The 12,089-nt window shown below is 42.1% G+C and overlaps 1 protein-coding gene across 3 annotated transcripts in view; it reads left to right on the forward strand.

The window, feature by feature from the left end:
- Positions 1 to 3,993: 3,993 nt before the first annotated feature.
- Positions 3,994 to 12,089, forward strand: part of arhgap24 (Rho GTPase activating protein 24) — a 47,301-nt gene continuing 39,205 nt past the window's right edge. The window contains exons 1-3 of one of the 3 annotated variants that reach the window (XM_028418285.1): positions 3,994 to 4,200; positions 4,278 to 4,465; positions 11,863 to 12,078. In XM_028418285.1, the coding sequence (XP_028274086.1) occupies positions 11,878 to 12,078 (201 nt within the window). In that variant the 5' untranslated portion in view covers positions 3,994 to 4,200; positions 4,278 to 4,465; positions 11,863 to 11,877. Of the gene's footprint in view, positions 4,466 to 11,862; position 12,089 lie in introns of those variants that run through there. The other 2 variants (XM_028418287.1, XM_028418288.1) reach the window with 2 other exon arrangements.

A 12,089-nucleotide genomic window follows, 5' to 3' on the forward strand; every position in this document is an offset into this window, starting at 1 on the left:
ATAAAAGTTAACTTAAAGGGCTTGAAGAGATGCACTGTAGGTCCTCAATCCAAGGACGAGGTGACACACATACCGGCACGCACACCGTGATTCACACAGGTATATGGGAGCACTCCGTATATGAGCGTCCATGAGTGCTCAGGCTCGAATGTTCCTCTCATTCCCCTGAGAACGGAGTGGCTGAGCTCCCGCCACCAAAACAAAGGACCCTGGAAAATAACAGGAAAGCGTTGGTGAGAAATACCCTTTATCTGACTCCCTGAGCACGTCACTGCCGCCTCTGCAGAAACAAAGGTGCGTGAATGGAGTAGTAAATAACACTGATTTACTGCAAATAGATGTTCTGGTATTTACAGTTTGGCCCCTGTCTCTGCAGGTTGTTTATTGTAACTGTAGAATGACAAGGCTAATTGGAGACAACACACAAACACTGAAAAAAAGGAAATTAAGTGATGCCATTGATTATACTGACTGGCCTGTGAAAATAAGAAGAAGCACGTCACGTCACGTTAGGAATGACACATCTTGCAGTAAACTAGCAGGAGGAAAACAAGAGTCCTGAGCCTTGACCTTGGTGACCTGACAGATCTCTGACCCCGGGAGGAATTGCCTTTTCCGTGATGTTGTGACGTAAGCAACAACATTTCCCAGCAGCTTCATTATCTCTCCTCTGGAACACCAGCACAAAAAGTTTCAGTATTTCATCAGTGTCGATGGACTATCTGCAACTTTAACAAAGGATTCCTGTTTCACAGTGGTAGACTGTAATGACAATGGCAGTTTATTTGCTTTTTACATTTATTTTGAAAATGTTTATTTCTATGTGCTTCTTAACCACACTTCCTGTTTTATTTTGATAGGTATTCCCCCCATGACTCTTGGTTTGTATTACTTCCTTCTTCTCTCTCGTCTTGTCACCATGTTTTAGTCCATGTGTTGAGTCTCCAGGTATGTGCCATTTATTTCTATCTTTGCACCCAGGTGAGAATAGTGACACCCACCAGGCAGCTATCTGCATTCCAAGCAGCCGAGTGTAAACACAGTAAAAGAGCTCATTAAAGTTTATTTGCTTGCGTTAAATAACAACCTAAAGTTCTGTCATATTTGGTTACAGTATACCTCATAAAACTGGAGTTTAAATTAGACCAGAGTAAACAGAGTAATACCAAATCTAACTAAGTTAGAAACAATAATAGATGTTTATGTTAGGATAATACAAACATATATCACAAATTAAAAACTGCTTCACATCAATTATGTCAGTTCAGTGATCACATTGTTTTCAGCCTCTGTATTAATATGTCCTTGTGTGCATTTTTTTAGGTGAAACAGGTGGACCTCTGGTGGCCCTTTGAAGGTACTGTATGTATCACATTTATTTTGCATTCACTGAAAGTTCAATGTGTCAGGGTGTCTTGTCCAAAAAAATAATTTAAGTAACTTTGCTTTTTTTACGTTTACATATTTTTGACATTGACATTAATTCATTTAGCAGCAAGGCAAGGTACATTCAGTGCTACTTCTAATATCTATATTAGCAAACATATACAATTATATTTAGATAAAAGTAATAAAGATAGTATCAGCCAGCATGTGTGTGCAGAAGTATAAAGATTATTAAAAATGTATACACAAGTTGAAAAGTTATAGAAGTCACCAGCAGAGGGCACTACAGCATCATGAGGAAGATGAGCTGTGAGGAGGAAACATTACACCGAACAAAGGATGAACAATCATTAATCTGCCCACATATAGCTGCTCATCCATAATTCATACAACATTCAGGGCATCATATAGATGTTAGGACATGTTTCCAGAGTCACATATGCAAAACATACTGTATAAGAATGATGTGTATATGCACACTCACTGGCTGTAATGTGAACATACTCAGGGTAAAACTCTAGTTCTGTTACCTTTCTCTGCTTTTTTACATCAGGAAACTGCCACCAGAAACATGCCAAACACCGTCATGCACTCACTGGGGAGTAATAATCTAGAGTAAACTGATGTCTTCCCAGTCTGCTGCTTTTTGTCTGCGTGGGCTTCTTGCTACATTCCCTATCTGTCCAGAAGTCACCAACTGTCCAAACCTTCTGAGTGTAAGGCCATGAGAACAGCAGACCCATTGAGAAAAAAAATCAATTCCCAGAGGCTTCTTCTGTGAAGATTCATCCATTCTAATCTCATCCTATCAGATAAGGTCTCCTAGAACATCTCATGGGAGTAGACGAAGCTCTGGTTTGCTTACAGATGGCCACTTCATACGTCACAAGGTCACAGTGTTTTCATGTTCAGCATTCTTTGTCCTGCAGATATAATAAAAGATGCTGAAGGATGGTCAGGGACATATGGCCCAGAGCCCACTGTTGTTTGTTCTCATAACGCCGAGAAACCTCCTGTTCTATGAGGTTACAATTTATGGCGAGAAAGTGAGTTTGCTATATTATCAGTGGTTGATGGCTGGATGTAAATATTGTTGCATTGCTGCACATAAAACAGAATTTCTCCTCAGAGACACATAACTTGTGCACTCTATCGTGGTGAGTAGCAGATTTAAAAGGAAGGTATGTGCCAAATGTGCAGGTGTGCTTGTTATTGGTTATTATAAGTTGTCTGTGTTTAATATATTGATCTAGTCAACTTGGGTAGTGCTAAATTACAGGAAGCCAATTGGAGGTGGTGTTAAATGTGCACCAAAGTGAGCAGACGTCTTCCTCTAGGGACAATTAATATCTATTTAAACCTTTAGGCCATTCCACTTTTATCTTTATCGACTGGGGTCAGACAGCTACCAGGGCCAAAAAACAGACAGACAGATGATTCAAATTTTAATTTGTTGCTGCTTCGTCTTTGACTGATCATTTGACAGATGCCTTAATAGAAGTTAAAGATGGTCTCATTCCCACCAGGGGGTCTGCCAATAGATCAAACAGATAGATTGTGTGATCTGCATGACCCCACATTTGACCCCTCTCCTTTTCATCCAATGGCACTGCAGTAAAACTCCTCCATCAACCCTCTAGTCTGGTTCACAGCGCAGTCTGTTTTGCCCCTCTTCTCATATATGTGGGTTTGTAAATAGACCCTCGTCATTATCCTGATGATTCGATTTTGTGGAAGTAATTATTGCTGGCACACCAGCTGCCTCCTACATAGATTGGAATTTCCCTCCCTTGTTAATAATGAGCACATTTTGCAGGCTCAGGAGGTGGCTGACACGTGCCAGGGATGCATTAAGATTGTACGAACGCTCTGTAGCTGTCCTGTGGCGATAAGATTATAGCTTGTATGTCGGTCATTTCAGAAGAAAACCAATGCATATTTTTATCAACAATCATTTGCAGTTATTTATAACTCATAGCCCATGGAGACATTCTAAACAGAAAAGACAATATCTGCGTGACTTGATGCTCAAAACTCTCTGGAGATTTTCCTCTGTTTGCAGCAGTATTTAGGCATGCTTAATACTACTGAACCTTAAGGCCACTCCTAAATAAACAAGATGCACTTTAGACTGGTGTGTAAACAGCTGGCTCTTGCACCAAAGTGAAGGCAGAGTAACTGAATAAATGTTTGTTGAGCTGCATGCACGCAGTCATTTGTAATATGTCAGAGCTTGGGATGCCTTAGAAACTGGGGTAGCTTTCAGGGGGATGTTGGATGAGTCACAGATGATGTATGGAAAATTCAGGATTTTTTTTTATTCCACATTATGAGCTGCACAAAAATGTAGGAAAACTTTTGGCTGTTGACACTTTTAAGATGAGTGGAACGTTGTGAGAGAGTTTAAAAACTGCTGGTAGCGTGTGTGTAGAGTGGAATAAAAGAAAAAGTCAGCTGCGCTGCTCAGTCGGAGCTCTCGTCTTGAGACTTCCTCAAACATGCTTTCTCACTCTCTGTCTCACACACACACACACACACTTTCACCCTCCCTTTCTCCTCCCTCCTCTCTTTCCACACACACACTTCTCAGACCGAGTGTGAGTGTCTCATCAAGCCAGGATGACTGGAGGGGTTCAGACTGTATAGGCTGCAGTGTTTGGACTTACACTGTGTGTGTGTGTGTGTGTGTGTGTGTGTGCATGTGGACGTGCACGTGTCTGGGCGGACTCCAGCTGTAATGGTGCCCCATGTGTGACTGTGCTGACCACGACAGTCATCCTGTCCACAGAGGGAGACTTTCTCAGCATGCAGATGGTGTGAGCAGTCAAGGGAAAAGTTTTTAACGGCTCGTCTGAACCTCAGCTAACTCAATCCCCTCTGCACACACACAGAGTCAGTCCAGGAGGGGAGCAACAGCAACAGCAGCAGCAGCAGCAGCAGCAGCTGAGCTGGAATACAACTTTGACTTCTCTTGGCCCAGGATTTGTCTTGTAGCTGATTGATTACCTGTCACTGGATTGGATACAGTTGTTGTGCATCACCACACGCTGAGGGATTCAACAAGCTGTTTATCTGAAAGGTGAGTCTGCTGTGTGATGTTGCTGATGGTCTACACATTTTGCGATGCAATGAGTAAAAAGATGCTGTCAGATTCTGTTTACCTAGAAGAGAAACTATCTATAGATTGATTTATCCTAGAAGTGACTCAGTCAGCAATTTACTAAACAGTTAAACAAGATAGATCAGTGATCACATGTATTTCCAGCTTCTTATAGTAAAGTAGGGACACAGCTGCCACCTGCAGTGAGTATCAGACTGGAACAGAGATGCACCAAAGGGCAAATGACCTTCAGCTGATACATGGGTTTCTCACACCTGGCCTCAAAAATGTCTGAGCTACGATCTTTATCCAAACTATATGAAATACCAGTGTATTTATAACAAACAGTGTTGGATCTTGGATGGCTGTGAAGCATCAATTTTCTGAACCGGGGCAGGTTTTATTTGTGTAATTAAAATTGAGGGTGCTTATGGCCCTGTTAGGCTAGACAATTAAACCATTAGACCATTTGGTGCTAAATCTGATGCCATGCAGCGAGACTGTTTTATGCTCCATCCAAAACGTCGACCGGTCAAACATACAAAAAAACTCAATTATGTCTTACATTAATGTGAGGAACAAGAAACTTGTTTCCTCCACCGGTTCTGTTCACAAAGATAGAAGATGTGAAAGCAAAGAGGGCACAAGCTGAGGGAGAAGGAGGGATGATGGACCCTGTGTGCCAGGAATGTCTGCAGCACACAAGCTGTGCTGCTGGAAAGCCTAGGGATCAGGTTCCCCGTGTCAGCTGCTGCACTCGACTGTTCCCATGCAGGTCTAACTCTGTGATATCGGTTTATTATGTGAAGGAGGGGCTGGAGACTAAAAAATTACTAGAGTGAGATGACGTGACAGACTAGCTTAGCGTAACACAAAGAGCAGCAACAAGGGAAACAGGCAACCATGAAGCTTACTAATTAATCTATTACAGTTGCTAGGCACATCTATTTGCACGACATTTATACAGATTAAAACCAGCTTTCACCTTACACAACACAAACACCCCTTTTCAAAATGGCTATGACCACCAGCGACAATTTCCAGTTTGCCCTCTCACCTTCTGACTCTTGTACAATTTCTTTTTTTCTATGATAACATCCCCTACAGAGCATTATTACCACATCAACAGTATCTTTCTCAAAGCTGTAACTGTGTGTCAAACACATGCAGAATGAGTCTCTCATTCTCAGCCCCTAGACATACGCTGACACATGGCATGGAGGGAAATGGAGAGGGACGGGGGTGGTGATACTGGTGAGGGGAGTAATCAAAGCAAAAGTCTACGAAGGGGGCCGCATATGGTGTCTAAATCCATGTGCAGACAAAATAAGACAGTGACTCATCGCATTGAGTTCAATGTGGACTTCAGCAACAAGAGCAAAAAAGAAACCTTTATCTCCAAGAACTGATCCCTCTGTGTTTGTGATACATCAGAATGCCCTGCCCTCGCTTCCTGCCTCCATCCATCCATCCACCTTTCTCAATGACTCACAGTGAGTTGTGTGGGTAGTGACTGATCATGGACTTACCCTGTAATGAACCATAGCTTCTCAGATCTCGACCTCCGTGTAACCCAGACCTGCACTAAATCATGACAGGTCTGGCTGGTGAGTGAGTGTGTGTGTGTGTGTGTGTGTGTGTGTGTGTGCGCATTGGATGGAGCAATAAATCGTTTTTTTTTCTTTCTTTTTTTTACTTGTGTGTGAGTACTAACATCTGTGACTGCTCTGAAGCCCTTCCTCTTTCACATCCTCTCTAAGCGATTAGCACAGCAACAGCACAGCAAGCGGCATGCCCTCCTCTCACCTCTGCGACTTTATAACAGGAGTCTAACAGAAACAGACTGCTCTCGAGGTTGCAGCTTTGGCAGGCGAGGGTTATATTTGTCTTTAACACATGTGGGTCATAGAGGCCCTGCTGTGCCAGCTTTGGGGGGGGCAGAGGGGAGGGGGGTTGCATGGGGATATTTAAAGGGTTGACAGCATTGACTGGTAATGCCGTGAAGTTCATGTTTCCTCTCTTGCAGTGTTTGTGGTGTTGTGAGGTGTTTGAACATGTGTTAAAAAGGAGCATGGTCTTAGTCAAATGTATCTAAGTAGGATCCAATCAGCTGCCCCCGCAGACTATGACTTTCCTGTTTCACACACCACTGACTTTTGCATCAACCCAGGCAGGTTGGCATGGGGGATTACTGGCAAGCACCCGGGTCAATGTGGAGTACAACTGTTGCTGAAAATGCAAAGTAGTGCTGACAGACTGATGGTAATGGGAGCGTCTGCCACATGTTGAAAGACATAAATAAAGAATTTATGTCTGCTGTTCATCAGTGCACCATTAAGGCTTGAAGAAGGAGATTATTTGGAGCACTCAGACCACTTTATTATGCACACAAAATCCTCATGCAACATGTTTTAAAACGTGTTTTACTAAAAGTCCCCAGCAACTGGCCTTTGCCTAACACCTCCCCTCAAAGCACTACAACACTATGACTACAACTATGGCAGACTTGTCCAGTTTTGTCATTTCTTAACCATTTTAGGGGTCTGCAGAAGTGATGCTGTCCACTGGGATCCTTCTTCAGGTGAATTGTGTGCACATTGGACGATTTTATATTCATTTCTGAAACACTTTGCAAAGGCCACCTTTCATGGGTGGTGCTAATTTTGAAATACCCAGAACGTAAATGCCACAATGATTATTTACTTCACACTTTCTGCATCAACCACTCAAGGAGCTGAACTGCAAATGTGTGTGACAAAACGCATCAATCATTTCTTGTATGGCCTTACCAGAAAGATAAGATAAGCTAAGATAAAACTTTATTAATCCCGAAGGAAATTCTTGTGCCAGAGGTATCAAGTTACATTAAATGCAGTTAAGTACAGAGTATAAGAGTAAGTGTCACTATAATCCAAATCAGAGTACAGTACGCAGTATGAGCACAATATATGATACATGGATACAAATATGGAGATATAAGGTGCTAAGTAAACATAAAGACCAGTGGAGGGAATGACAGTGATGCGTGACATGATTATCTAGCGCTTCTCCCTACAGAAAGGGGAGGAGTTATACAGTCTGATGGCCACTGGCAGGAAGGACCTCCTGTGGCGTTCTGTGCTGCTCCTCGGTAGTCTCAGTCTACCGCTGAATGTGCTCCTGTAGGACAGCAGTGTGTCGTGCAGGGGGTGAGACGTGTTGTTACGAATACTCAGGAGTTTCCTCAGTATCCTCCTCTCCGTCACCTCCACCACAGACTCCAGCTCCACTCCCAGTACCGAGCCAGCCTTCCTAATGAGCTTGTTGAGTCTGTTGGTGTCGGCCGTCTTCATCCTGCTGCCCCAGCACACTACAGTGTAGAAGATGACGCTGAAGACCACTGAGTGGTAAAACAACCACTCGGTGGCAGAATTGGCAGAATTGTAAAAAGTGTATTATCTCTAGGTTCCAATGACGAGTCACTGAGAACAGCTTACCGCCAACAACAGTAACAGAGTATTATTATGTCATTGTTTAACAAATGAGTAGATTGAAAGCTGTGAAATCACACGATCTCAGTGGATGCCCTTTGTGCTTAAATGTTTACTATTGCAGCCTACTAATGTTTTATTGCAACCACATGGTGGGAAAGCCCGTAGTTCTAAGTTTGTTGAGTCCAATTATCTCTCAGCAGTTGCTACTTGCTGCTGCAGTGACCGGCCACTTCCTGTGGTCTCAGAAAATTTCCAGCAGAGACAAACATTTTTAGCATTTTGGGCGACAGTCTGTATCATCTCAATAAGCAAGAGGATTGAATGCACTGCTATTTACAGCCTAAATATATGACTGTGTTGTAAAAAAATAGCACAACTTTAATTTTGCAAATGATGAGCTGCAGTGAGGCCCCGATCTCCCCCCCCCCCAAAAACCAGTTCAGTTCAAACAAAGACGTGTCAAACAGCAGCTCAGGCTTTTTTGTGTGCTCTTAGCTTCACTACTTTCCCATATGGGGAACAAACAGTCTGTGTAAGCAGTGAAAACTAGCGACCCCCTGATGCAATGAGGCCGCTCCTGTGCAGACGAGTTCTGTGCTATCAAGTTTCAGAGATTTAACAAGTCTCATGCAACTCCCTTTTTATTCAGACACCAAGGATATACGTTGTCTGTGGTAGTGTAGTCAAAATATAGATCAGTTACACAATAGTTGGACAAGAAATGTGAAAAGGGACTTGGTTCAAGTCTACATTTGTAGAATTGTCAACACAAAGCTGGTTTTGTCACAGGGTTCTGTCCAACAAAATGATTTATCATACATTTCAGCGCTTCAAAGAACAACTATCATCACTTCAGTCACATCTAGTAGCTTTATTGTACGATATCACTGACAGATGCATATTTTTAAACCAACAAAGTCCCTGAACCTGAGACAGTCTGGCTGAGTGTCCACATTACTGAAGGACACAGATAGACAGGGAATACTAATAAAGATCTGTACTCGGATAGACACAGACGCTGATGGTTTGAACATTTACAGAAGAGAAAGAGGATTTATTCATTTTTATTTTTCAGCCACAGAGCCACAGATATGTTGCACCCTGCTAAGAAATTATAGTGCATGCCACAAAACCTCAGAGGGCTGATCTCTGTGTTGTCCTTGTGAGAGTGCAGTGTGTGTTTGTGTGTGTGTGTGTGTGTTTGTGTGTGTGTGTGGCTGTATGCTGAGTTGTTGTTGTTTATAGTGAAGGTCAGCGTGTCTCTTCCCACTGGTTGCTTTGTATGGTCAAAGTTCTCAGGATTGCTGTGAGAAAATACTTGGATATGCTTAAACTCTCGACAGCAGATGGCCGTTTGGACTTTTTGGCCTGTTTGCTAATTAATAATATAAAGCATTATAGTCACATTCATCATATTTCATTTGTATGTTTTCCAATACTGTAGGAAAATCTTACCTACCTAGGTTTACTGCTTATTTTGGAGACACAGGTGTTTAACAGGGGCACAGGACATACCACTGAGATGCTGTTTTTTAAACTGCTGAATAGACATAACAGTCAGGTAGTAATGTGTTTTTGCAGGGGATTTGCAGTTGCTTCATAAATGTGCTCAGAACCACACCTGGTGTCATCAGGGGGGCTCACAGGGGAGGGGTGTGCAACACAGAAAAACTACAGTAAGCTCAAAAAACAGGTCAGCTACTGTATCATATTTGGTCTTTGTTGGATGGTTGTTTTACAAAAATTTGGTATTTTAACCTAAACAAATATATTGGGTATTTGCTTTGCTTGTACGATGACCTCACAAAGGACATGATGTTGTTGCTGTGATTTATTGCACAAACATATGGTGAAGCTTTTTTGCAAATAACAAGATCGAGAGAGCCAAAAAATCTCTACCAGATATGGGAAGTCTTTTTACAGTACAGTAATTTTAGCCAGTTGCTAGGACTGGTGTTTACGTGGCTATAGGCCTCCTGTGGTCATGTTATTACATGTATGTAACATTGTTTGGGGCAGGACTAGTCATCACAGTAAACAGTTATTTTGGTGCCCCCGGTCTCTGGTCTTCACGCTACCTTGACAAAACATACTATGTGCTATAGAGTCACTAAAAATCCACCTGTGTTCATCTGACTATTGGATTAAGAGAGGCTTTATTGCTATTCTTAACACATTCTTTCCCTGTGATTATAGCAGATTTGTGTGATATAACCCACAAATTGTTTTTAAGTGAGAACATAAAAATTCAAATGAGCAACTTTCTAAAGGTCACAATTTATCATGCCGTTCCAGCAGGCACCCAAGAACCAACTTTTCAACTAATCTTCTTCCATTTGTCTGGTAATTTATAGATTTAGTAATGACTACGCCTTATTCCAATTCCTTGTATGGCAATTTATTACCTCCGGACTAGACCGCAGAGTAATGTAAATTTTAAATAGTGTTTCTACTGTCAGCCAGCTCTGAGTTCTTCACATTAAGAAAGTTATTTACAGTTTCAGTTCATAGTGTAGCACAGCCCAGTCCCTGCAGTGCTGTTAACTGTGCCCTGTGCAGGAGGAATGAAAGTGTGAGGCTGTGGCTTCACACTACAAATGCAGCAGGTGACACCATATGTGTGTGTGTTTTCTGATTTGTGTATTAATTTGTGGCTGAACATTTTGTTTAATCTAACAAGAATGAAAAGTGTGCAAGAATACAGAGATTATAACTTCTAATATTAAATGTTAAAAGATGATTTTCTTTGAATGAAGTGATACGCTGTTGAAAAAAATAACGCTGCCCACTGCTTTCCCACATGAAAAATGGAGCAAAGATGAAGTTGAGATGGATGACAGATAATAAGTAGGTTATAGCCGCCACAATCTACTGAAAAACAGCTATTTTCTTAGAGGAATGCAGTGGAGTGAGCATGTTTGCGCATGAACATGGACTCACAACATGCTTGCTTGCACCCGGTGAGATCTTTATGAATTCACCACAGCGACTCTGCTGCACTTGCTGCTCCGCTGCTGAGCTGCATCTGGTCCTCATCTGGACCTGTGGGCTGGTTGGACACCCACCAAACAAAGCACAAGCAGAGCCACTGATAACATGGCCATGCTAAATGCTGACAGCAGCAGTCTCAGCATATGTGCATGACACAGAGGTAAATCTTTTTGTATGGAAGCAATATGTTTGTTTTGTATAAGCTGACATTAGGTGCAGCCAATTATATATTTGTCATCACTGAATATGCAACTGTATAGTGACTAGGGCTGTGTATTGGCAAGAATCTGGCGATACAATACATATCACGATATACGATATATCCCGATACTGTAACAAAGACGATATATTTTGCAATTTTATATACACAGAATCGATTTTTTCTTACAGATCAGTCGACATCTAAACATGGGTTATGTAAAACTACAGTATGCAATAAAGCATATTATGTGATGATTAAATAGTAAGTGTAAAGAAAATTCCAAATGAAGCCTTTTATCTCTAAACCACATATCATGGAAATCCACCAAAACCACAAATCCAGATCACATATCATCTGGAAAAAGGTCCTTTCGTATACAAAACATAAAACAGGAAAAGGCAAAATCTTACACTGAGACAAGAGCAAGCTTGTCAGGCCAACGTTTGTAGGTGGGTGACAGAAAGAAAAAGATAAAAGGGATTTGAGGTTTGGTCTGTGGACTTGTTATCTAAGTTATGAATTCCTCCTCCCACATTTCCTCTTCTGCATTCGTCTCCTTGCAGCACTCAACTCTGTGTGACTGCCTGAAGCTCCAGAAGAGGCGAAGCCTTTCGGCAATATTAAACAAAATAAAATATGCTCAATGAATATGTATTTGTTTTTCTGCTCTATGTGGAGCACACAGTCAAAATTGTCTTTCTTGTTTACAGACTTTTGTTGCTGTAATGAACGACCAGTGTGTGTCGCACAGCAGCCCTCAGCGCAGTGCGGCTCAGGCCAGCACCGAGGTCCAGAGGCCGAATGTCATCAGGTGTGGGTGGCTCAGGAAGCAAGGGGGTTTTGTCAAGACTTGGCACAGTCGCTGGTTTGTGTTGAGAGGCGATCAGCTCTGCTACTACAAAGATGAGGAGGAGACCAAAGCACTAGTAAGGCTGTG

This window comes from Parambassis ranga, chromosome 12 (assembly GCF_900634625.1).
Source record: "Parambassis ranga chromosome 12, fParRan2.1, whole genome shotgun sequence".
Taxonomy (NCBI): domain Eukaryota; kingdom Metazoa; phylum Chordata; class Actinopteri; family Ambassidae; genus Parambassis; species Parambassis ranga.